This window comes from Solea senegalensis, linkage group LG14, assembly GCF_019176455.1.
Source record: "Solea senegalensis isolate Sse05_10M linkage group LG14, IFAPA_SoseM_1, whole genome shotgun sequence".
NCBI lineage: Eukaryota > Metazoa > Chordata > Actinopteri > Pleuronectiformes > Soleidae > Solea > Solea senegalensis.
This window is the reverse complement of record NC_058034.1, coordinates 7213237-7240937: the sequence shown is the minus strand read 5'-3', so window position 1 is coordinate 7240937 and position 27701 is coordinate 7213237. Positions and strand designations below refer to the sequence as shown.

Genomic DNA, 27701 nt, shown 5'->3' with positions numbered 1-27701 from the left:
TTTCTTTAAATGTATATAGGTTGGCTCCCGTTTCTCCTATCTTATCTTGTTCATATCCACCGCGCTCCCTCACACATGCATACAATGCTGCTTCTTTATTAGAGGAGCCAATTATACACAGAACATTAGAAAAATAGATGGCGTTTTCAGTTCAATTTCAACACTAAGGTATTTGAAAACACAGACCAGCTGATGGGAACAAAACCTGCCTTTCCAAGTTATAGTGAAAAACATGATTCCATGTTCCAGGATTTTCTTTTTGTATGTAAAAGGACATAAAAATTAGATAAAGATAGATGTGTGCAAGCTCTGAACACTGAATATAAAAATTCTGTAGATGAGGGAGTGCAACAACTCATGCAAAGTCAGGTACAGTAAAACAACAACTATCTAGTAGTGTTGTCTCTGTGGACTGTGCAATATAACAGTAAAACGTCTTTCACGTCCAGTGGTGAGGGTCAACTGAGATCAGAAGTTGACCTTCTGGTCACTTGATGGTCCAGAGTGTCTGTGTGTCTGCAGGAGCCTCTGGACTCGGCTGTGGATCTCCTCCCAGTGGGACAGACTGGGCTGACTGGTCTGTAGCCTAAAGAAAACAGACAAGACAAACCATGCAAACCAAATTAAATAAATGCACTCATTGAGTCTGCATCATTTCTTATCACATTTTTAAAAAAATTATAGGGATTCAATTAGTGAATTACAACATTTCTTCAGGCCTTATGTGAGATGTCTGGCATGTTTCCTGTGTATAATAGACCCAATACATAGTTTCAGATCTAATGAATGTAATTCACACACACAATGATATTTCACGCACATATTCGTTTTGTCCACTAGTCTGTGCTGTAACCTAATGTAAGTCACAGTGAAACTATCAGGACACTGACATCAGAACACAACACACATGATCAGTGTGTTTCCTGTGTGTGTCTGTTGTGTAACGGTTAAGGCTTCTCATTCAACCCAGTTCTAAACAAGCAACATCACAATAGACAGAACTTTTTTTCTTTTTTTTTAGTGGAGGCATACATATGTTTCCTCAACACAATATAAATGTACGGAAGTTGTCCACGGTCAGTTGTGAAAAGACAGATTGCCCTGACAGACAGATGTGAATGAGAGGCAATACTGCAATTTATTAGTCTTCACTTCTGTCCATTTGCCGGGAGTGGATGGGTTATGTCTGACTGACTGACTGGTGTCTATGATCGTAGCGTGGCAATGGAAGCTTTTCATTTGTAATCACAAACTTACTACCTGCTCCCAAAAGTCATCAAGGACAAATCATCCAGAGACATGAATAGACTGAGACTTAGGGGCTTAGGGGGCAAACATAGCCACTGGCATCTGTCATTTTCTTTATACATCAAAGATTTGTAGTAAGACGTGTCCCTCTCCCTGCTGGAGGGAATCTACAAAGGCCCGCTCTAATCTCCCACCCTGCAACTCCTGTCGCGTTTTCAATTGTGAGAAAAGTATCATTCATTTCCTACAATTTACTTTGCAATTTAAGATTGCCTATTGATTTTAATGTTTACTTATAGACTGAGCAGAAGCGAAGGGTGGAAAGGAGTGCAGAAACAAATAAACAAACGAAACAGAACAGAACATCGGTCCCATTGGCGTGTTCAACTCACAGCTGCCACGATCGATGACAAGGTCTCTCTGGATGTATTAAAGCATGCATCGGGTCAAATACATCAGACTCAAACTGAAACACCAATCAATACCATTTTCCTCTTTGTTTTCTTTGCTCTCTGCCTTCTCTCACAGTAATGAACAAACATGACAAGACATCAGCTTCTGTAATTTAAGAGGTGGAGGGAAATTCATCCTGCCTGTCGACTGTGATCAAAATTTAAAAGTGGATGTGTATGGTGTATGAGCACATGCAGGGTATGACTAACATCGAGTGGAATTGCTATATATTCGCTGTACACAGTTATTGGAAACCCATAACTGTGTCTATTTTGCTTTTAAGATGCTTAAAGCAAACACCAATGATTTACATAGATGGATAAGGATACATTCACGGCAAACACCACAAAAAGAACATCCGAGCTCCAGGGTGATCCTGAGAGTCTTGAAGATAAAGCACATGTAAACAGAAATATGTGGGTTTGCATTGCAACTGGCCTGCCTAACCTGTTTGTCATCCTCATTTAGGAACACTACAAATATGATCTCTCTATAAATCTAAAGAACAAAAAAACAAAATAACACAAAATTCTGAGGCAAATGAAATTCTCATCACACCAATTAAAGTCTGTTCTGCAATGTCTTGCACACCCTGCAGGGTTGCACTTTTTGGCTTTATGAGTCAGCCATGCATGATGTAAATCTAAGGATCTGATTTCATACCCCACACCCACTCCTTGATTTAGTAAGTGTTTTAAATGCTACAATGAATCCATCCATCCACATTCTAATGCTTTATCCTACACATGACACGAGGGTCGCGGGGAGGTGCTGGTGCCAATCCCAGTGGACATATTGCAAAAGGCAGGGTCACACCCTGGACAGGTCACCAGTCCATCACAGGGCCACATAGAGACATTTTGTGGCATTTATCAACATACTTTGTTTTCGAGGCTACCCATATCATCACCATTATTACTGTGCTATAATTAAAAAGTCAATATCATTAACTGTATAAACTTGTAACTTGATACAGTTGTTGTGTATCTGCTCATGGTCTCTCTCTCTCTTCTGTCTCTCCCCCCTTTTTCTGTCCCCCACCCCCATTTTCCTTTGACCCCAACCGGTCAAGGCAGATGACTGCACATCTCTGAGCCTGGTTCTGTCAGAGATTTCTTCCTGTTAAGAGGGAGTTTTATCTCTCCACTGATGCCTAGTGCTTGCTCATTGTGTGAACTGTTGGGGTTCTCTGCTCTCCTTGATGTTGTCTGTGTACAGTGCCTTGAGATAATGTATGTTATGATTTGGCGCTATACAAATAAAACTGGATTGAATTGAATTGAATTATTGAATGTAAAATATTGCAATGAAGCTGTTGTGCTTCCACCTTGCCTTTGTCAGTCATGACGTAAAAACAAATCACAACAGGAGTCTTGTGAAGCTGATGGGATTAATCAGCATTGTGTGAAGTAATTTGGCATTCATGTGTGTTTAAATGTTATACAATACATTTGTAAGTATTTTCAGGTTAAAGGAAAAGTTTGTACCTTTCTTTGATGGAATGGCTGCTGAGATTCAGATGCCTCCTGGAGTTCGACGTAGCCCGTGTAGATTGAACAGGGTCACAATCATGCGTAGAACATTTGGCCAGGTCTTCATGTCTGGACTCTAACTGTGGAGATGATTTGACCTTCACAGAAGCCAACTTCATCTGTGAGAGGACACAAGTCAACGCAGTGTGTTAAATAAGTGTTACATTTGGACTTTTAAGTGTGTGGCAAGCAAATGCAGAGATTCTCTTTGTTAGTGCCTGAGAACATGTGAAACAAATGACAACTAAGAATGAGGAAAATGTTGCTTCTCTACAAGTCTGTTAAACAAGTAATTGCATGAGTGTTTAAGTTTATAATCTGTACAAAAAGTAACAAAAACAACATTCACCTGGTTTGGTCTGCACTCAAGCACGCATGTGTATGTGTGTGTGTGTGTGTTTGGCTCCTGCAACAGACTGTGTGTCAAGAGCAGATGATATTGCTGAATTTTACATGATTTGAATCCTAATTTCTACACTACTTTTTTATCATCTTTCAAATTTGGTAAGGTGGTTAGTAACACATTTACCTGTGGCGTAACAAAGTAAGTTTCACTTTACATGAACTTTAATTAACATCAGGGTCTCAGTAAATCACACCTTCACTGGAAGAGTTCAGTACCATATTGAGAACATTAATTATTCCTTCAGTATAAGCAGACGCAGTGAAGATTTTTAATGAAAAATGTGTGCTAGGAGGACATTAAATAACTTTCTCACTGTCAAAAAAACACAGTAGCCAAACTATTAAACAAAAAATAGCAAAGAACTAGTTGTGGAAAAATGAGTCTAGTTTGTAGGGTGTGTAATAGTAAAGATATAATTTGACATGTTTTACAAAGTAACCTTTAAAATCTTAACACTTAAATCCATCTATTCTTTTTTTATTTTATTTTATAGTTAGACTTACATTCTCTGTTTTTGGTCTGTAACTTCCTTGGAGAGAGGAATCTAAAATGACAAAAAACAAGTTAGTTTTCTGAAAATTACAGTAACTTTAGGGCAGCATTATGTCTGCAGTATTTCTTAAAAACAATACAGGTGTCATTTGAAACATAAAGAGAGAAGCCAACAGGTTCAAGTGCAAATCTGTGAATATTTGCACTAGCTTTATACAGTAGTATACCTAACTGCCAAAATGGCTACAGGAATTTGTTATTTAAAAGTTATTTTAAGTTATATGACATTTATAATATAGTGAACTGAACATGCAAAACTTGAAAAATATGTATATTTAAAAGGCTATATCATAAGATATTATCATGTGGTTAATTTAGTCAAAATGTGTAACATGGCCTTGGGTGCATGTATTTGTTTTTAGCTCACAGTACCTGTTTGGTTAGCCAAGAAGCTAAAAGAGCGTTGATGCATGCTGCCATTGTGAGGAGAGGACGGAGTTCCCATCATAGAGGTATTACTGCAACTAGGCACCTGGCAAAAATCAAAATAGAAAAAAAATATTTGCGGTTCACCGTTAACTGCACAACACAACATGGTCTCAATTGTGGACTGAATATTGTTGATATGTTGTTAAAACATATCAACAATATTACAAAAAGGAATTCATCTTTGCAGAATGAACAGTAACTCTCATCACATACATGAACCTGACTTTCAGATTATCTATGGAAATGTGCTTCAACAAACAAAAAGGAGTTGAGGCTCTGAAATGTGCACTGATAATGCATTCACTACAGGGCTAAGCTACTTCATTAGGTATCTATTTGTTAATTGCAGCTTGACTCTCAATTACCAGGGTTAATTGTGGACTGAAGATTCCCCCAGGAAAACTAGAGTGGGTAAAGCATGCTCCTCTATTTAATAAGATGCCAGTTGTATTCGAGTGAATTCTATTAATGTGTGTGACAAAAACAAACAAGTCAGTACCTAATCATTTCTTTTAATAACAGCATGCAAGTGGATTTTGATATTCATAGCTCAGGATTAGATTTCATGTAAATGAAGAAGTGGGAATACAGTGGGGAGCAGGGGGAGGGAGGAGCAGAAGACTAAAGGCTTTGCTTTTCCTTTCCATCGAGTACATTATTCCCCAAGGCTACATGATCAGAAAATTAGCCATTTTATATGCAAATACCTCATATCAATGATACAGTAATAATTAAAGTGTTAGCAAATACCGATGTACCAGGGCAAGTAAAGGTTTTGCACTACTGAGGAACCATCAAGCCCCTAGGCCCCTTGTGCACACATAGTGAAACACTTTCATGACGTCAAAATGTATTTACAGCTCAGGTTAAAAAAATAATGCTGCTCTTAATAATGCGCCCCTCTTAATCTGCCCATTAGATTAAGTTTAATTTTAGGATGCTCCCACTGTGGTTTAAACAGCATCAATTCAGGATCCTGTTAATGTTACAAAGGGAAAACACAACTTTAATTTTCCTAGCGATTCCTGTTTGTTGGAAATATGCAGCTGTAGTAAAATGCCGGTAAGGATTCGGGTCCTTTTCCTCACAGCCGATGTTGAGTTGTGTCATATTACAAACTCCTGTGTGTATATATTGCATTAATGTTATTCTCTGTGGTTTCATGGATACAGAATAATGCAGTGTCTTTGAGCTGTAAATCAATTCACAGTTTTTCCGTAAGAGCCCTGTCCCGGTTGTCAAGAGAAAAACACAGTGAAAGCCTTATAGTGAGTCAATATAAATGCAGGTGTTGTTTTTCTATCACCCTTATTCTGTGCAATAAGATTTAAGATAAAAAAAAAATTAGTTCGAGCCAAAATGTTGTCTATTTCAGCTTTAAAAAACCTTATACAAACCATGCCGACATTTTTTAATCAGCTGCCTTTAGTTTTGGAAGAATATCAACAGATCAGCAGAAGTGGTTTTAATATTGTGTGACAGATGAGAGTGTTTTTGACTCACTGAGTCCCTGAAGCTATGGAAAACAAATAGAACCACTGACGATTCAGAATGAACTCTTTGAAAATGCCAAGAATTTAAACTGTTGATTAGTGTATTTTAAGTTACATACCAAGAAGGGTGGTTGGCTCTCAGTCTCCTTCCTGAAGTGGTGAGGCCCCAGCTGGAGGTGGCTGAGCCTCTGCCTGGTGTCCTCTGAAAGCTTGCACATCTTGCGGTGTGTGTACGGGGAAAGGGCTCGTGTGCTTGAGGAAACTGTGGGCTGCTGGTAGCCAGAGTTTATAGAAACATGTCTTCTCTCTGTCTTTTTTTTCTGGTGACTGTGGTTAGACGGGAAAGGAGTAGGGGAGTGCCTGGTTGAAGACGATTGTTTGGAGTTTTTAATGCCAGCCTTAATAATTTGCTTTGCTTTTCCATCGTTCAAAGACACACAGTCGCCATCATCTGTCCTGGAAACATGTCTGGATGGGGAAGATTTCTTCGCTGAACTTTTTCTGGTCGATGGCTTCACAGGAGAAAGGCTGCAGCTCTAGGAATACAAAAACAGAAAAAAATGTTGATTGAATATGTCAAACCACTCTTTTAAGCCACTATTTTGAGGTGACATAACATATTTATTTCAGAGGTTTGGATTGCTCTGCAGAAACGTTGCTGCCTCACAGAAGCATCAGGCTTTTTAGCAATAAAGGGCGGCTGCTCTCACTTTCGACATAGACTTGTTCTTCCCGGACAAAACCATTAAACCATTAGCTAATCATTCGGCTTAAGTGTTGCAACAACATCGGCTCTCGCAGTCACTACTGCCATGGAGACAACCTCTGCAGAATTACTTCAATAACTCTAATGGCCACTAACATCATTCTCAGATGCAATATCCCTCTTCCTGCAGGTAATGCCAACTGCCGATAAATAAGTTAAGATAAAATGTTAATTGCATTTGATGGCCATCTCCAGTCTAATATTATAAAGAGGCATTACCTGGCTGTAAAAAGGGATCATCTAAATGCTAATTGGGGAACCACGCAGCATTAAAACTATTTTTTAAGAGAAACTAAATTATGAATAAATCCTCATTAAGGTTGCCATTTGAGGATCGTCTGATTTAATGGAATTAAGACGAGTACACACTTTGCTCCACACATCCTGGCTCAGACTTTGTGACTCTTCTCAGCCAGTGCACTGACAGACACTTTGCCTTAGTGGTAAAGGCTTCTTCAATGAGAGCTACTGCAATTTCCACTGTTGGTATTCAAACACTGTACAATGTTTGATAGTGGGTGAGTAATAACAAAGTAACTGGCTTATAAAGAAGCAATTTTAAACGGTAGTGCATAACTTTTAGACTGTCAGATCAGACGAGAAGGGTCTATTAGTCTATTGCTTGACATAGTACGTTTACTATGTGACGAAACAGAGGCAGAATAATAGCATTACAACAAAAATCACCAGACGTTACGCACTGCAGCTTTAAAAGAGAACAAAGACAGTAAAACAAAAGCAAAAACAGCAAAAAAAAAAAAAAAAGGGCTGTATATACAGTATATGACTACAGCTTCAGAGGGTTTTTTAAGGTTTCTATCAGTCCAAATCAACTCAAACATGGTTTGTCAGCTGGGGGGTTGGCAGTCAGTGAAATGCCTATGTTGAGGAGCAAAGAAAAAGCGAAATTCCAGTGTCTGACAGCCACAGTGGTGCTCTGATCGACACATCCCCTGAGGGGCCGAAGAACACTGACAAACTTCTCTCTGGTGAATGACATCCCATTTAAACCAAATAGCTTAGCCTGGGAAATGCATGATGGTGTTTTTGGTACAACATGCCAACTACTGTGTGATGGATCACATGTTACTTGTGAAAGCCCCACTCATCCTGTCTTTATAAACAAGTCATTTTCTTTCTCTAAAAATCTGCCTTCTTATTGTACATCAAATTGCTCTCTTTGTTTTTGTACCAACCATGCATAAATAGACATTTACATTACATTTTTACAACCACATGACACAGAAAGTCAATGAATCTTCAAAACTTAAAAGGTGAGGGTGGAGACTCTTAATCAATACAAATTCATCCAGAGGCTTCTTCTTTTGTATTGATTCATTATTTGATTAATAAACAACAACACAAAACTGCAACAGCTGATGTGGCTTCACACAACTGAGTTCTTACAACCATTCAACTTCAACAATGTTTCTTGGAGATCCGCGCTTTCACACTTTTTGTTTTTTCTTCTTTTTTTTGAGGAAGGGATGCAACACATGGTTTGGTTTGTCTGGATGGTTTAGACATTCAAACACAAGGACATTTGACCCAACTTTAAGAAATCATAAAATATATAACTACTAATAGTAATTAGTTATTATCTGAGAGGCAAAACATCATATAATGTTAAGTGTGTTTGCTGTGTAAAATCAAACTAATTGGATCAAATGCTTAAACTGTGGAATGAGCCTTGGTCCAGACTATTAGAAGTGTCTTTTTTCATCCTCCTCTCTCAAAAAAATACAAGAAGATAAAACTAAATAGCCATCCTACACAGTCTCCCTACTTCATCTACTCTATTTGAAGCTTCATATTGCCAGCCTTGGCTTTGCAGTCAACTGCTCTCAGCTCATCAAACACCATAACCATAACATGATGTTTATCACACATTGTAAACTGGCACAGGTTGTTATACCGTGCTTTTTAAGAATGACAAATGTAAGTTCAGCTACATCGTTTTAACATCAAACGGCTGCACCAGAAAACCAGAAATCAACCTAAATCTAGGACACAGTTGAAGAAAAGCTGGGGCTGGATGTCTGGGAAGCAAATGTAGAAACTGTTCTGTGTCAGAAACTGTGTAAACTCCCATCTAATCAGAGATGTGAGAGAAGTCTCGCTATCAGCAACACAGATCTGCCTTCACGTAATTACATTCACAAGGAGAGAGCAGATACCCTTGAAACATTGCCAGTATGGATAGATAGATGCAGTAGCCATGGAAACAAGAATAGGTGGGCATGTATCGAAGAAACAAACAAACCTGATGGTGAGCAATATCACTCATTAGAGAAGAATCGTCACTGCTGTAGCTGTGATTAACATTAACATTGTGATCTGTGATGTGTTCAGGTAAAGATGACTTATGACCGACTTATGACAAGCGATATGAGGAATTTTAACTATTTACATATTGACAGTTATTATGAAAGGTCACATATCAACACACAACATTGACAGATAAACAATAGATATAAGTCATGTAAATACCAAAAACTGTACATATGGTGTGTGACTGTATTTCTTACCTCTTTATGACCATTTCTGGCATAACCACTTCTGAGGAACTAAGATTTGAATTTGTGGTTAGGCTAAGGTTAGAGTTAGACATTAACTGGTTATGGTTAGAGTTAGAGCAAATGATTCGTTTAGGCAGTCCAAATGAATGGAAGCCTTAATGGTCCTTAAAAGGATCACTGTGCAAACCTGTGTGTTTGTATGCGAGTACCTACAGACAAGGTCGACCCGCTTTCTCTCCAATCACTCTCTTCTATGACTGATGTCGTAGTAAACTCCACTTTGGGGGAGATTCCCTAGAGGGAGAAAGACAATAGGAGCAAACACAACACCTTGAAGAGCAAAACGAAGACAAAAGGACAGATAAAAGAGCTGTTTGGTTCACTAATTTACAACCACAACACTTCAATATATGCATGACTTGAGAAAAACAAATTGCAGAAAAGAGAAAGGCTCCAGTGATGTTTAAATAATATGGCATTTGGGGAGAGACATCTAAATTGCTATGTACGCCTCGCCAACACAAACACATAAAAGCACCTGTGAGGGGATGGTGTTTAAGGACATTTAAATGTGCCAGTTACATGAACACAAGATGATTTTCTGTCTGTAAAGCAAAGACAGATGATGGATGTACAGGAAAATACCATCTTGTCTGAAGAAATTACTTCACATTGTCTCAGAAAAGACAGTGCCTTTGAACTGGTCATCTTGGCAGTGTACCTGTCCATCACATGCACATATACAGTACAGGAGCCACAAGGATTGGGAGACCCACTTAAAGATAGCAAGACTCCTCTCCAGTCTGTGTGACGTGTGTGATATTTGCAGTCAACCCAGATCAAATGGGTTGACTGCTGTGACATGTAAATTTCACAGAAATGCGACAACTGACAGCAACACCATTGTTCCTTTAATGGATGCAACTGTGTGCAGCAGCTCAAGGACATTAACAGCTTTTCTACAAACTTCACAATGTTTGCATAATGTTGACTTATATAACACAAAGAAATAATTAAAAAAATATATATATTTAATCTTCTACAATTTAAGAAGTTATTCATCAAATGAACAAAAACTCTTGATCTGATTAATCCCAGATCATATTATGCAGCACATGACTGCAGTATGCAAGCAGAGGCAAACACACAACTCTGTTTTCAAAGTAAATGCGCAAAGTATCATTAATCATGGTGAATCTTATGCGAGTTGAGGCACTGTAATTGGGAATAGTAATTGGCAATAGCATCTCTTTGCATTTGACAGATGTTACACCACTTTTTACTTTTTACTTTTGGAATTCAGTGGTGCAAGCAACTAGAATTGATTTTGTTTGCAGTCACATTCCATGCATCTTCATTTTCAGCTATCATCAGTGTTGTACTAAATTCTTCTTATTACACAAGCTCTGACATATCTTATACACCAACAGGAGAGTCAGTACAGATGTGAATGTTTTGACTTTTAGCCAGTGAGAGATATTAAGGATTGCACACAAATGAATGCATTAAGATGTAAGTTTTTGCAGAAATAAATATAACGAAGAAAAAAAATAAAGAAAAACAGATCTCCTATTTCCTCACTAAGCATACATATGACCACCTATGTGATCACTTGGGCATTGATTTTTTTATACTTTTAAAAGTCAGTAAAAATATTTACTTCCCAAAGCACGTAACTCTTTTTTTTTGATGAATATTGGCACAGGTATTAGGAGGAGGGTTAAGAAGGAAATAAATGCAGTAGATGGAAACAACCTACAGCAAAGGATGAGGATTTGTTCATCATTATTTCTCTCTCTGCAGCTCCTTCTCCTGAACTCAGTCTGGGACCAGGGTACAAAAAATCTCTGCTGCTTTCCTGCATTGTAGCTAGGATCTCACCCTCTGGAAACGTGTACAAACATGCAGTAAACAAGAACACAAACCAAGTTAGAAAACATGTTTGGATACAGTGGAGACTTAGCATGCCCATTTGGCATCATCAAAACGCATACCTGGAGGCACCAACTGAATCAGCTCAAAAGATGTTGTATCAGCTAATAGGGAGGAAAGCGCAAATAGACTGTAAGATAATCATTGCTATCACAATAGCCAATAAGCTTGCCGAGCAGAGAATTTAGGACTAAGAGATGAGGAGGTAAATCCCAGATGGCTATTTACCTTGGAGGAGGTCAGCTACATCAGCAGGGTCAAAAGCACCGGGAAAAGTCTGGTAAAACAGACAAAGTGCAGACAAATCAATATGTATAACAATATAAGACAGACACCCTGTTATTTAACTCTGCTACTTTTATCAGGAACTGGAGCAGTAATGTTCACATTGGAGGGTTGCTGATTTAAATCTTTAGACTTAAAGAAAAACCCTGTGCTTAGTTGCACAATTAGTTTCTTAATACTTAAAGAGAGATGAGTGATTGTGTAGAAAAACTGCTCAAAGAGAATGCATGTGTAACTAAGCGATAACAAACGGCATAAACATGTGCATAAAGATTAATTCAGGGGGAAAAGAAAATGCAGAACATTTTGATTTTTTTGCACTTACTCTGGTATAGAAAACAACTCAGATTACAATATCAGAATAATTCTGACAAGAAAGCAAATGTTTTGTGACATAAAGTTCATATATAATATGCCACTAATCATCTAAATAAATCAGAACCCTATCCCACAGTGTTAAAGAAAAATAAATCTTATATCCACCCCCTTAAATCAGATCTGCACCAAAACAAGTTCTACCTTGGGTCATGATTTATTCCTTCAGAAGGTTTAATTCAAATAGGTTCATTAGTTTCTGAGTAATCCTGCTAAAAGCCAGACAGGCAGTATGAAAAACCTCTTTGGTGTCAGTAAAAAAAAAAAAAGCCATAGAGAGATGAGAGTCCCGAGAGCCTGTGCCTCAATTATCATGCTCACCTTGACAAAGACCATTTTGTGGTGGAAGAGTAATGGGAAGACAGGAGGTAGACAGGGAGTCTTCCTGTACTGACCCATGACACACGCACTGAGGTAGATTTGGTTCTTTTTGGACAGAAGCACTCCTGGACATGTGACCTGTAAACAATTAAACATATTTGTGTGACTGATAACGAGGAAGGTGAATGTTTGTTAAAAGTATTCAGTGGTTGAAGAAAGAATAGGAGAAATGTAAAACAAGAAAATAAATAATGTGGAGACATAAAAACTTAAACACATACATTAAGTGCACTCAGTGTACTACTGTACATTTATTTCCGTGATTAAACAGCCAGTGAAGTGACATTTTATTTTAGCGAGCAAACGGTCAATACCATGACGTAAATCGAAATCATTAGTTAGTTAATTAGTTTAAATAGTTAATTAAACTTGTTAAAAAAAGGACGACTTAACGACACATAAACGACGGCTACGCATCACTTTACAGAAACACGGGTCGCTAGCTAACTTACAAAAAGCTACATTATTGGGACAAATAACAGTACGTGGACAAACTTACCGCGTGAATGTCCAGGTAAACAGTACACTTGAGAGACTTCTGATGCACTTCAGACGTAGAAAACTTATTCATCCTCAGAGAAATCACAAATACACATTCATTAAACTTTTAAATTTCGTTGTCATAGCTGCCAAACACCAACACGGTGGTTCTGCTTCATTTTCTTCTCCTTTGAGGTTCACACTCGCCGGTTTGCAAAACAACAAATCGGCGCATTACCGCCACCACCTGGTAGGAAGTGTGTACCACACTGTCTGATATGCGATTTACTTTTTCACTGTTTGATTACCTGTGTGTACAAAGTGAATGCATTTATTTGAATTGATTGTTTTTGTTTCAGCTGTGAGTAAAAATTAAAAAAGGTTTTAAACTACCTTATGGCCAGGAAACAACAAACACTTAATAGAGAGTAGGTAACACATTAGTAAATGTGATAAATCTCAATGTGTTTTTGCACCATGCACATTCATTCATTTATCTGTTTATTGATTTATTTAAGCAGGAAAGTCTCATTGAGATTAACACTCCATTTAAAAGAGGTTCATGTGCAAGAGAGGCAACAGCAGTATGTTTAAAGGGTTACAGACAAAGCAGCGAAACATTGTATTTTATTTACAGAATCATAAAATATCAAATAATTATGAGTCATATGTTATCAGGAGGTTATTTGTATTGTTATTTTTTGTTGTGTTGCTTCTGAAGAAAGTTAAACCAAATATTTCTCTATTAATGAAACAGTTCTCAGTCGTTAAACAAGACAGACGCTGCCCTCACCTTCCTTTGATCTGTATGTGTGTTACCGTGGCACCATGGTAGTAAAAAGACACCTGAATGTTCTTAGTTAAAAGATGTCTATGTGTTGAACAGGTCGCTTGACAGGCTTCAAACTTGGCAGCTGATTTACTGAAGGAATCAGTGTGTGCAGTGGCAACTTTGACGTGGTTTGGATAAGAAATTAAAGAGCTTCTGCTTTCACCCACCTTTTTCCATTAAAGCATCCTCTCATAAAGCTGCAGATTTCTGTCCTGCTGGAGGTAACTGCCATGATTACTGTGAGACACATTATTTTAAATTCAATTTCAATAAAATATGTCTGGTCTACATTATGAGAAAATGGGCCCCTGGACACAGAGACCAAACTAAGTGGCCAGTACTTCCTACTATGACTGTTATGTTTTGTGATGTTTAATCTTTGTTTTTGTTTTCTTTTTCACACTTTGTGATTGCAGTATATTTCTTTATGACCATTAGTGTTATGGTAAATGTATATGACTCCCTTTGTGAGCATTTACCGTCTGTGGTCACTTTGAGTCTCTTGTTGTCGTTTTGCATTCCTTAAGTTGTTGTTGTGCATATATGTCTGGGGTCATTTGTCACCTCTATTAGTATTTGTTCTGTTTATGGTTGTTCTGTTTCTCCCCAGAACCTCAGACCCCTGGGCATGTACCCAACATCCCGGACAATATGTTATTACTAATAATAATTCACAAATGACTGTATGTCTCAGTGGTATATAAGCAGTCATTTAATGTCCATTGTTGCCTTAATGGTGGAGGAGCTCAAACATTCTGAGCTCATGAAAATTCCACAAACTCTGTACCTGGCATCAAAGGCCCCATGTCCAACATTTAACCTTAGAAGATGTCGTTAAACAAATATTAAATATGTAAATGCAGATTATACACTGAAGTGTTTGTTTTGAGTGACATCACATTGGCCATTTCTCAATACCCAAGTGTGCAAGGGTGTACTTGCACACTTGGAAAGTATGACGGGAGTATGCAAGTACATGCATATTGAGAAACGGCCACTGTTTTCCGTGAGCTGATATTGCCTCAGCTCATTAATCCAGCTGAGGGCAGCATTAGACACAGCAAGTAAAGACAGAATTAATCTCTAATGAGAGAACTGCTTAGTTCACAGACCACCTCCCTGACCTCCTTTGAAGGTGTTTTGAATGATCGGATCACAATCTGTCCTCAGTGCATCTTGGGTGCATTTACCCGGTAGTTTCATGTTGTCAAGCACTGATTTGGAATCAATCACAACACATTTTGATGCCAGGTGTAAATGAGGAAAGAGATAATAACACAATCCAAGTCAAGGATTAAAACAAGCTGACAACAGAGGAGAAGCAGGCATTTATTTACAAGTGAATGAAGGCCTGGGATTAAATAGCCCTCAAAGGGCTGTCTTGGACAACAACACCTACTATCATCTGGGAACAGAGAGCAACAGCTGCACTGTTGAAAAAACATGAAAAAACACATGTATAGAAACAGTATTCATATTTGGGCTAAGTGAAAGGGAAATTGGCTTCTAACCGAAGAGTTGCCAGTTAAAATCCAGACAGGTCAAAGGCTGGGGTGCCCCTGAGCAAGGTACCCAACCCCAAGTGCGTCAAGTGCAGCATTGGGAGTATTCCATTCCATTACTCCATTTCTCTTGCCGTACTTTTTCAAAGTCCATCTTCATCTGCACACACTGTCAGGTCAAACTGTCATAAAAGTCAATGGTGCACTTGCATCAGAGCAGCAACCAGATTGGTTTGTTATGTTTTCCAGTTCATCCTGGTTGTTTCATAGAGAGAAAGGACATGCACAATACAACCCCCCACACCTGCATTACAGTTTATTTGATAGGATTCATTAAGCAGTTTGCCTCTTCATTCTCTGATATAGAAGGGTAACCAGTGTGTCTCCTCGTGGTAGTTTGACATTTTATTGTCACTAAATAACTCAGGAGGACATTTGTTCTGATTTTAGTCCTCCGAGTACCAGTCACCACACTGTTAGAAATATGTGGATATAAGCCTTTATAGCCCGGGAGATGTGGCGCTTCTAAAGGCAATGGAGTGTGAAGGATCCTACTGCCATGGTGCTCTGCATTTTATACTTGCTCAGACTGTGTCCGTCTGTCTAGTGCCTGACACCCCCTCTCTTCTCCCTCTCTCTGTCTGCTGTGTCTCTGCCAACGCCATTGCCCTTTGCATTGCCTGTCTGGGACATCACCTCGGAACTGGAGACAAAGACTTATTAGTGAATGACTGGGACAAAAGCATAAATTTCAAGAAAAATGCAGTCAATAATGTCCAAAAGGGAAAAGTTACTTAGGTAATTGTTTTAGTTTCTACTATTTATTCATGATACAACGCTACTTTACCTCTGTATGTGAGTTGGTCTGTTGTCCTTGATAAGGTTCTGGAGTTTGTAATAATCCAGGAACGTACGAGCCACATTCCTGCCCAGTTTCATGTCTGAGGACACAGGGTTAAAGCTAAATGTCTTGGGTTGAGGTACAGGTAATACTGCTGAAAATCTTACTTCACTGGATGGTGAAACACCAAGGAGGGGCTGTGCCTTTTACCTACTTTTGAATTGCACTAGTGTATCCATCCATCCATCCATCCATCCATCCATCCATTTATTCCTATCCTTTCAGGGTCATGTGAGTAGCTGCAGAGCCAATCTCAGCTGACACGGCGAGATGGAGTGTACGTCATAGGCCATAAATAAAAATGGACATAATCTTCTGGTTGCAAAACAAACGATTGTTTTGAAGCCTCCAAATTTGATGTGTTTTTGAAAGTAGAAATTCACAGACATCGCCTACAACCAGGCACATATTGGATTGTACAAGTGGTAAATTACACTGGTGTCCACTCATGTATACCATCCTTTATGATCGCTTTTCCTCTCATTTTCCAATAGATCTATTTTGCAATCAATGGTATCGCCCCCAAGTTGCTATTCAATAAATTTTAACGTCCTGGTTAAACTATGTCCACTTTTTATACACAGTCTTTTGGGTCCACTCTGGAAAGCTCTCCAGTCTGTCACAGTAATAACATAGAGAGAGAAAAAAACCACGAGCTTTCACACACGGCTACAGGCAATTTAGAGCCTCCATTAATCCTAACCCCAATCTGTATGTTTTCGGACTGAGAACCCTCTTGCTGGGAGTTCCCAATGCTCACAAATGTCCCTGTTGTTATTGCTATTGTTTGTACTTCAACAGCTATGTCAAGGGTAAAGAAGCTCTTTGTCAACAATAATCTGTGATTCAGATGCATTTGAGAGTGTAAAAAAACAAAACAAAGAGTGCTCTGATACTAAACGTAGATAAAAAAAAAACCCTCTGTCATGACACAGCTAAAATGTTAACAAAAGTTTTCAACTATACTGCATATGACTGCAGGTCTCAATTTAAATGACCAAAGACAATTTTGTTTATGACGCATGACACATTCAAATTCCCTCTTATACTTTGTGTTGCATGTGTAGCATTAAGTAATATTAAACAAACCTTTACAACATCTTCTCTATCATCACCAACATCCACTAGGGTGCAGTAAATAACTACAGGGTCTAGCTCCAGGAGATATGAGCATTGTAAATCCTCAATGCACAACGCGCCGTGTTCTGAATTAAGTGAGGCTAAATCAACTGCATTTCACACACTTCAGCAAAATGCTTGGTCTTGGTATGAATCACACAAAAGTAATTACCTACGCATGATGGCCTTATCTAAATTCAGAGGTGAGCACAAACATCCTCCCCCTGCTCAATATCAATAATTTGACTGCTTTTACAAAACAGCTGAGCATCGACGAGTGGTGTTGCTCAGCATGTGATCATTGAGCCAGCAGGCCAAGTGATGACAACAGGTGTGCACGTAATGAAGAACCTGAATATCAATGTTTCCAATCACCAAGATTCAACATAAATACACTTAAAGCTGCAGTGCGGAACGTTTTGGTGATTTTGTGGTCGATGATGTTATTATTCTGCCTCTCTTTGGTATTCTTGAACAGAAATTATACATTATTTGTGTGCGGTGTCCTTCCTCTGAAAACAGGCTCTGTCAAGCAATGCTATCAGACCTGACTGAGGGAGCGTCCGTGTATATACACCACCACTGCAGGGATGCTTTTTTTGAGCAGGAGAATTCACTGCTGAAACTTTTAGTGGCTGGCTCTTTGTGTTTTCAGTCATACCAGGGCATTTTACCGGGGCAATGCTGCTGTGTCTGTCCTACCGTAAAACCAATTACTTCCTGTGTGCAGCATGAGAATGTCACCAGGCAACATGAGATCTAAACACCGCTACAGTGAGAAACACAGAGAGAGTGTGGAGCTGATGTGCAGACTCATTTCGCAATGGTCTGAATGTAAGAGACATTTGTTTATATTGAAAAGTTATGCACACAATTTTAAATTAAAAAGTCACTAAGGTGAAAATGTTATGTATTCACTGGGGCGTACGCACTGGAAAACATTATTGTCAATATCAGAGAATCTATCATCCATCATTTTGACATATGTCTATGTCCATTCCATCATCCCCCATCAATACACAACAGCCTTACATAACGTTATACAGACCCAAACACGAAAACCATAAATGTTTTGCTGTCTCGAGGCATTGATGTTTAGTTTCCTCCATTCCTTCACCACAATGAAGCATGATGGAGCAACACAGAGGCATAATCTGTCACTCTCCCCTGTCATTACCTTGTTGATACTCAGATACAGCCTGTCAACTGCTGGACGATCTATCTGTCACAACTGGGTAATTGAAACAACTGGCACACAGACAAAGACGGAGATTCCAATTTCTCATAATGATAAAAAATGACCCATGTGACAAAACTTGTGGTTGCTACAAAAACCAAAAGCTGTTTACTTGTGACCAATCCATCCTCAGTTTGTAAGGGCTGCCTGGGCATACAGTTAGGACTGTGCAGTTTGTCAAACCTCAGACAAAACACAAATCCACACACACACACACACTCATACGCTCAGGGGTACACCTGTTAAGTTCTGTCTGTGTAAATGCAAGTAAGCCCTCCTGCAGCAAGTCTGTCACCTCAGCCTTTGAGGGTATGTTGTTGTGCGTGTTCAGAAGTCTGCACAGGACTTCATTCTTCACTCGGCAGGCTGATGGAAACACTCTCCACACGACTCCAGTGTCTATATTTACATCCCATCTGGCTGTTTGTCTGTGAGTTCTGCATCAGGCCAGACTTGCTGTGTGAGAGAAAGTGTTTGTGTGTGTGTGTGTGCATGTGTCTTGGTGGATGGGCCTCACAGTCTGTCTCATGCTGTATGATGATACTGATTAGACTGAGATAAAACACAGATGGAGAAAGTGAGGTTATGTCCTCACTTTTATGCTAATCTTAGTGCATAATTGTTCTAAACTAGATAAGAAGCTGCAGCCATGCAAGAGGCACAGCTGTGCTTTGAGCTGAATGTTATCTCATGATGGCAAATCTTCTATGTATCACACTGGTGTTAAACGGATTGTGATTTTGGTTTAGCATGCTACCATACTAATGTTTATTAATTATAGACACAAGTACCTTAAAAGTTTGACCTGATGCTAAGTGATCACTGAATTTATAACGTCCTGAAGGAAACATTCAATGCAAAGACTACTCATCCATTCGATACTGAGGAACATCACAAGATGTGAAACACAGGTGTTAACTTTAAAGGGTCTGGTCTTCTGAAGTGTGGTTGTATGAGGTCTTCACCAAGCACGCTGATGAACAAGCTGCTGTCGTCAAGGACCAGCCTGAGACATGCTTGTTATAACGGAAAATATGGATGCCAACAGGGACAAAAGGCTCACCACTTTAAAATATACCTACAATATCATAGGAATATATTCCTCTTGCCAATAGTCAGTCTTTTCCCACTGGAAACTGCAGTTTGTAAACCTCTCACTCAATTGCACCAAAGCCCATAAAGAAAATCAGTGTTTTCATGGGGACACAGGAGCTGCAGGTGTACTGCTGCCTTGTTTGGTAAGTTTGTGTTAAATAGGTTAATCCAAACGACACCAATGTCATAAATTAACACATTTGATAAAGTAACAAAAGTCAGTAAAAAAGGCAACAATGGATCAACAGTCAGCAGTTTAGGAGCAACCTATAAGCACACTTCAAAAAACCTGAACTATCCATTAAACCTGTTGGAGGTACTCGAGAGATCACTAATAATATGCATCCCATAGCAATCACAGCCTTTAGTAAAGACTTTTCCATCTAATTTCTGACCTCAGGAAAGTTTTTGGTGTTTTCATCTTTTCTCTTTCGTCAGCAGAGCTCAGTGCCAGTCCTGGGATCTTTGGCCAGACACAATCATCGGTACAAATATCCCCCAGAACCCACCGTGCACAGATGGCCTCTCAGCTTGGCTTGTCACGAGTCACTGTCTATTACAGCAGGTTTCGTGATGGACGGTCAGCTTCTGAAGAACTCCATCCACAGACACAAATGGTCGGAGACACAGAGGTGCAGCCCTGACTGGCCTGTTGCCGAGGGAAACCATAGGATCTGGAAAGAGGCTATTCCTGCAGATGCGTGTGTTTGTGTGTAGAGGTATAAGCCAGTAAACACTTGGCTGACTGTAGCTTGGATTATGAAGGTGGGCGGTAGTGGACATACTTTCAGATGCTTTAGTCCACATCAAGGGGGCCATGTATGAATAAACATGTGGAACAATACTAGGCATGTTTACATGATATAATGAGGAATTATTGTGTTGGTCCAACTTAAACCAGACTTTTAAAAAACATGTTAACATGTTAGTCCTGCTGAAATTGTACTAAACTGAATTTATTTTTGTCAGACTTACATATCCAGATAATGTAATAGTCTAAGGAATAGTCGGAATGGTGCTAACAACTAGCCGCAAGCTAATCCAAAATATTGTGTTGGGAAAAGGGCAGTAGTCTATTGGCCTGTTTCCACTGAGCGGAACAGTTTGGTTTGGTATGTTATATATTTTTTTTGTGTTTCCATTAGGAATAGTACCAAAATAACTGGCCAACTGTTTCATTTTTTGGTACCATTCCCTTGGGGTTACCAGAGTAATGGGTACATATGTATGGGTGGAACTAGACCCAAAAGACAGTCAGTGGATTTGGTGACTCCCTTGCACCCACAGTCTATTCTCATATAAAGCTTGATGATTTGTTGATACAAACAGCCATAAACCAAGAAGCACTGTTGTCCATTGTGTTGTTGTCTGTTGTGTCGTGCTCCATATTGTCGTTCGTTGTCTGTAGTAACTTTGTCGATACAACGTCACGCTACATCGGGCACAGTGCACGCCCGCCTACCAAGTACAGGTACTGTTCTCAGTCGTAACACGAGCCTGGCTGAGGGTTTTTCTGTTCCACACCATACCGTACTGAACCAAACCTCGACTTAACCCTGCATGGAAACGTACTGACTAACGATGTTTACACGGTATCATGAACTTTACCAATCTTCTTGGCATAATCATGATCACTGTGTAATCATTATGCTACGAGGAGCGCATGGTGTTGTATGTATTTAACCTTTCAGCATCTTGGCTGCCTGACACTGTGGTGTGAGGTGTATTCCTTAACATTTCGGTACATATAATGGTCTTGTCTAATCAATAGCAGGTCATTGTCATGGCTCAAGGACGCAGGTGCTGATGAGATAGGGACATGTGAGACAAAGGGGGCAGGGACATCATGAAATGTTTACTGCAGCTGTTTACTGTCAGTGTGGCATTTAGCAGGTTTCACCATCGTGTCCCTCGTGCTCGGTCCTGGCAGACAGACAGACAAGGTGATGATCAGACAACAAAGGTCCCAGTGGTAAAATGGACAAGACATGCGGAGAATGCTGTCAAGATTGGACGAGAGTTAACAAGGAGACAAGCAAGGAGACATTCAAGCTATCAATACGGGCCACTGACAGGTCCTGTCGCTGCAGTGACACATAGAGAACTAATTATCAATGCTAATTAAGGGGCTAGTCAACAACAGCAATACAAAAAGGGATATTTTTTTCCCCAATAACGATTCAACGGACTGAAAGACCTCACGTCCTCTTTCCCAAAGGGATAAACGGAGGCTGATGTAGGAGGAACTGACACTGCCAAGGAGACACAAACTTAAGCAATAAAATGGAAAAAAGTGCGAGAAAGGCTCCTGTTTTGTCACCATGTACACTAACAGGAACAGAAGACATTGATTTATGTTGCTCAAAAAACACAACAACCTTGCAATTTTTATATTCCAATCATTATATTGTTTTACAGGAGTTCTACTTGCTTGTTTTTAAGGAAGGGCTCAACTTTGTGAACAAGATCTCAAGAAAAACAAGGACTGTAAAAAGAAATGCATTATAATATATGTTCACGCACATCTCATCTTGGTACCTGTGGTTTATGGTATCACACCTCAGTTTATGTCTTTTCTTAGCGCTGTCATCAATCTTTTAGCTATTAGTTTTCATAATGTTGCAATTTGGTGACAGCAGAGATAATAAATAAAAAAGGTAAACAATGCATGGATACAGAAATAAAAAAAAAAATGGAGAAGATGGTTCAGCACTACTGATCACCCGTGGTTTACATCAGATTCTGCAGTTTAATTTCAAAGCATTTAAAATCATTAAACTCTAAATCTTCCCCTTTAATTTTCTCTTCAAGACTCAAACTTCAACTTCTCTCAGTGTTTTCACTATTTTCAAAGCTTCACGTGTATTTCTTTAGGAAAATGTTCCCATTTCCCGGAGTTTTCTCAAGCACCAACATTATGTAGAAATGACCGCGACACAACTGGAGATTTTGTGTATGTGCATCTTTACGAGAACACATGTGAGGACACCTGTTCACCTAACCACATCAACAATATTTGTGCAATCAACTATCTAATTGTCCGTACGTGTATGTGTGTGTGTGTCCCTGTCCGTGTTTCTATTCACATGTGTGATGTGTATGAGCAGTGAAGCATATTTGCCTCCAAGCTATATCATTTGCATACTTGTGACAGCCTGTCTATTGGGTGTCAGGCTCACTGATGCATGTTATGTTGCACTGGCAGCTCTGGTATTCACTGGGTCTCTATCAATGTCAATCCACCCTGTATCGATGCACCGAGCTAGTCACTAATGTCACACACTCAGTTATACTGAAGGATAACCCAACAATGTTGCCCTTGACCAGACTGTGAGTGACCACTTCTGATGGAAGGACCGCAGTCTTGTGAATGGCTCTCTCCACTGAGGGAAAACAGCTAATTTGCAAACACACAGGAAAATTGCACTTGTCTTCGTCTTCCAATTGTTAGTTTGAAAAGATTGAAAATCTGCATGTCTGTGCAGTGACAGAATGTGGAGGCACTCATCTCAGCGCAAAAAAAAAAAAAAAGATGAGAAAAAGCTTTCAGGGAAGCTTCACAGTCTGAATGACTTTAAATGTGTGTGAATAATTCTTCAAAGTCACAGAGAATATTGTCTCTCTTGCCACAACAAAAAAGCACACACACACACACCTAAGCAACTGAGCACCCAAAGCTCATATAAATACACATACTGTACACACACACACACACACAGACTCACAATAGAAGGAGTCAAGCTGAATTTGAACACCATCCCAGATTCTCTTAACCTTGATCCAATCCACTTTCCAGTTTCTACTCAAGTATACGTACAGTATATGTCTGCAGCGGACAAACCATCGCAAAACACAGATCTACAATGAAAATACAAATAACCTGGAGAAAATACACAGCGTGATATGTTGAATTAGGGAGATGCAGGTGAGAGAGACATTGACCTTGCAGATACAAACTTTGTGTACAGTTAGTTAGCACGAAAAACAGACCTCACACACACAAGTGGACGTGTTAAATGATTAGAGGACGAAGGAGAGACAGACACACTATAGAGGTTGTCCCTGCTGTTTCATAGAAGAGGATTCGCAGCTTGACTAGATGATATAATGAGCTGTTATGTTCTGGGTGACGAGATGAGAGGAAAGGACAGAATAGAGGAGAGAGTATGAAGGACATGAGAGGGAAATGAAAGAAGAGATCAGAGAATACACACACAGACACACACACACCCTCGCACGCACTGCATTGGATGTTTTTCTGCACACTTTTAAACTGCGACAAAAGTGTCAGCTGTGAGAAAGGTTAAGGTTTCAATTTTGGTGGCGACAAGTCCCAGCATTGGAGAAGGAGAGTCAGAAAAGATGAAAGGGAAAAGGCAGCATGTTTGGGGGGGGTGGGAGTTAAGAGCACAGGTTATTACTTATTTGTCATGTATTAGTTTGAAGGACTGTGTGTATGTATGTGTGTGTGTGTGTGAGGTGAGGTGAGAAAGGTGGAGGGAGGGGGCGTTGAGATGCTAAAGGTCTCTGTTGATGATTTGCACGCTCCATCGAGCTGACTGCTGGGGCGTAAAAAGCGACATGGTTGGTTCCTTCAACCTGCCTGACCCCAATCTCCACTCTACACCAGGTCCCAGTGCTGCCTGCCCACCATGTGGAGCCACTCCTCCATTTACACCCCCATTCTCACAAGGAAAAACAAACATAAACACACAAACATATAGTTCTGAAAAACAAAAGTGAGTCCTCTCACCAGAGCTGAGTTTTCTTCCGATTTGACCTTGAGGTGAATTGTCCTCTCTGTAAACACATGAGACTCTACATTCTCTCTTATCGCATTGTTTAAACACAACAGCTCGACATCGTCTCCTCAATGTAAGTCAAGCTATTTGTTTGTGAGTGATGTGTTGCCCCCGTGTACATGCAGTTATTTTCATCTGGGCATAACAACATTAACAGGCCTGAGAAGTGAAGACACACACACTCACACTGAAATCCTTTCATTTGTATTCCCCATCAATAAACAAAACAAGTAATGTGTTTTTACAACTTCCCCCCAAAAGGATATGTTTATCTGTCAATACAGCACTTTTCTACAAAAGCCAATTATCAATATGCATAACTCAGTAGAATGCCACTAATCTTTCAAGTGGGAATGGATGTGATGAAACTACATCTTAGACTGTCCTAGCTGTTGGCACTAGAGGGCACTAGGGCTACATCTAAATCCATCCTTCACTCCACCTGCAGAGTACGTATAGGGGAGCACATACTTTTCATATGTAGGGTCCTTATCGCTCTCTTTAAATCTCTTTTTCCCTCTTCTCACTCACTCTATCGCTAAGATCAGACTGCCGTCCGCCAGCTCTCATGAGTTCTTCAGTTCCAAGAAGGTCAGCTGAAGGAAAACCTCCTCCTTATCCGGTTCCATTAAGGCACTCGTGACCTTGGTTCCCATGACGCAGTTCTGAACGTGTGTACGCATGACCGTAGTTGGCAGGAATCATGTTTGCTCCATTGTTTCATTGTTTATTCCAATCAAAGCCTCACACAGCACTACATACGCAGACACAAGCCGCTCTTCTCCTCCCTCCTTTGTAAATGAAATCAATAGGCAGGGCTATCGCGTCCCCGTGCTGTCACTGCACATCTGTCGCAACAAAACGCAACAAAAGAGCAACATGCTTTTCTATTGAGTATGCTTAACCTGACACATAAACACACACACACTTACAACACACAGGCACCTGATTATTAAAGTAAAACAATGACTGCACGATGAACTGGCTTTATATCAGTGGGGGAGTCATTTGCTACCTTCTCAGACTGTAGTTGATTGAGGATGACTTGTCCAATTAGCAAGAAGAGCCACATCCTCAATTGGGATTTTTGGGTCAGTGGTTAAGGTTAGAGGTAGGATGGAATTATGCTTGTAGCAGTTATGATTAGTGTTAAACTGAAATGTTTGCTTGATTGGGGCTCTCTAACTGCACCGAGGAGCTGTTACTTTTCTTTGCTTGCTCTCCATGTGAAACAAGTTGAGAAAAGTTCCAATCATATCATGTTGTGCAAATATGCTAGCACAAGCTCAAACAGTACACCATCCAAAAGAAGCTTTTTGGACAAGACCTTTGTCCCCATCACTGCTATATTTGTCAAACAAAGTGCACCAACAACAGCAGACGCCATGTTGTCATCACTTCAGCCGTGACAGACACTGCCCGACTTGAAAACGGTGATTCTAAAAAAGTGTTATGTATGAGTGTGTAGCGTGTGAGTGCAGAGTAACCAGCACATAGATCATGTATATGTTGAAGGATACAGGTCTCCTCAGTGTAGGGTACAGGCACGTTGCTGCCAGCTGTCATGTAGCTGTAGAAGGACACCTCCAGAGTGTAGCAGTAGGACGTGTCGTCAAGAAGACCACCAAGGAAACGTCTGCCAGTACCGGCCTTCACCACATCTCGGTTAAAGGACGTGTTGGACTAGAGGGAGACACAGACAAACAAGTTGCAAATGAGACAACAAAGTGAACAAGCAGAAAGGTGACACCTGAGTCAGAAGATTTGGGCCCATGTCTCATAGTGTCAGCAGAATATTCACTCTGCGTAGAGAAACTTTGAGTAAGATGCTGTGGTGTGGAAAACTTCCTGAAGGAGATCATTAGCTGCAACTATGACATAAAACCTTAAATGCCAGTGAACATCCTGAACACCACCACATGAAATGATTTGTGTTTGTACCAGCTATAGCCTCATCTGTACCTGTTCCTGATGATTGTTGTTTTTATCTAAATGCTGACACGGTTCCTTTTCTTAACTTGTTTAGTTGCATACTTCTGATTTGATCTTGATTAATATTGATTGCCACTGTTAGAAGGACAATAGGAGGAGGTCATGCACATTGTATACATTTCTGTGAAGCTCTCACTCTGTTGTTGTTCTGACTGAGCTCTTGCAGGAGCTATGTCTGAGCAGACCAGTGCTGAAGACCAGCGCTGAATACCATTACCTGTGATGGATAGAATAAAGCTTTTTGTTCAACTGTTCTTCATAGTTTAAGTCTCATCACTCGAACCGTTGTGAATTGATCCAAAGAATTGGGGTGAAGTAGCGAAGGCTGACCTTAACACCAGTAGCTGGCTAAAGTTTTCGAATACAAAATGTTTCAAAACCAAACACAAAGTTATTGTGTAGAAAGTTTAGAACTATAATTCTTTTATTGTTTGGTGTCCCAGCTTACCCATAGAAACTCTTGTGATGATGGACTCAGTCCCTTCTAAATTATGACTGTACTGTATGTAATGTGACGGGGGGTCACTGATTGTCATAAAGGTACAGAGAATTAATTAGAATAAGAATGAATTAAGTTATAAACATTGCTATTTAACTTTATGTGATGTGAATTTTGTTTGGGAAAGGGAGGTTATTGTATGTACAGGCGAAAGGTATTTATTTTATATAGTCATAAAATGACTCAACTCTACTTTTAGGTTTTTTCCCCTTTGTACCACCCACTCAAATATGCAGCTTGCAGCGCTTCAACACCTGGGCTGCTGGATGAGTCAGTCAAACACAGCACGCTGCAGGTTGGAAATGCCCAACATTAACACTTTGACTCTTACGGACATAATAAAAAATGACATTTTGACACAAATGACACAATGAAATTTTTACAATTAACCATAATAAAACAGATGGGGGGGAGAGTTCTGTATGTGTATGGGTATGTGCAGTAACATGGAGTAACATCGGGTATGAGTGTAAGTCCTTGTTACCATGTTTCAGAAACTTACTGGCAAACGCTCTCCGATGTGTTTAAGTACCTCTAATGGATGCACTTTTGGTGAGCATCTTACTGGATGCTATAACAGATTCTGCTTGCAGCGTGATCCCTAATCACAACACTGAAGTTTGCATCCAGATTTGCAGTTTCACCGTCGGATGTTAAGGGAAAACTTAATCGAAATGTAACTTAAATGAGGCTTTTTACACTTCCTATATTCGTTTTATTTGACAAAGTTATGGACTCTAATGCTGTGTTCACACCGGACGTACATACCAAGTCAATGCACAGAAGCGATATTCGCGTCGGCCAAACCGAGCGACGCCATGACAACGATTGGCGCGAAAAATCGCGTTGGCCAATCCGAGTTGAGACTCTC

General features: G+C 39.8%; 2 protein-coding genes across 2 annotated transcripts in view; both read right to left on the bottom strand.

Annotated features, from left to right (window-relative positions):
- Positions 1 to 80: 80 nt before the first annotated feature.
- spata6 (spermatogenesis associated 6) lies at positions 81 to 13191 on the bottom strand. The gene is made up of 11 exons (XM_044044995.1): positions 12871 to 13191; positions 12312 to 12449; positions 11559 to 11607; positions 11393 to 11434; positions 11158 to 11282; positions 9612 to 9692; positions 6233 to 6649; positions 4564 to 4663; positions 4143 to 4183; positions 3189 to 3352; positions 81 to 586 (listed from the first exon to the last, which is right to left on the bottom strand). Exons 1-11 carry the CDS (start codon positions 12940 to 12942, stop codon positions 469 to 471), a joined length of 1347 nt encoding a protein of 448 aa, XP_043900930.1. The 5' UTR covers positions 12943 to 13191; the 3' UTR covers positions 81 to 468.
- Positions 13192 to 14977: 1786 nt separating this feature from the next.
- agbl4 (AGBL carboxypeptidase 4) overlaps positions 14978 to 27701 on the bottom strand; it is a 261521-nt gene continuing 248797 nt past the window's right edge. The window contains exons 11-13 of the mRNA XM_044043400.1: positions 25860 to 26022; positions 16033 to 16126; positions 14978 to 15888 (exon numbers count right to left, since the gene is read on the bottom strand). Of these exons, the coding sequence (XP_043899335.1) occupies positions 15789 to 15888; positions 16033 to 16126; positions 25860 to 26022 (357 nt within the window). The 3' untranslated portion in view covers positions 14978 to 15788. The remainder of the gene's footprint in view (positions 15889 to 16032; positions 16127 to 25859; positions 26023 to 27701) is intronic.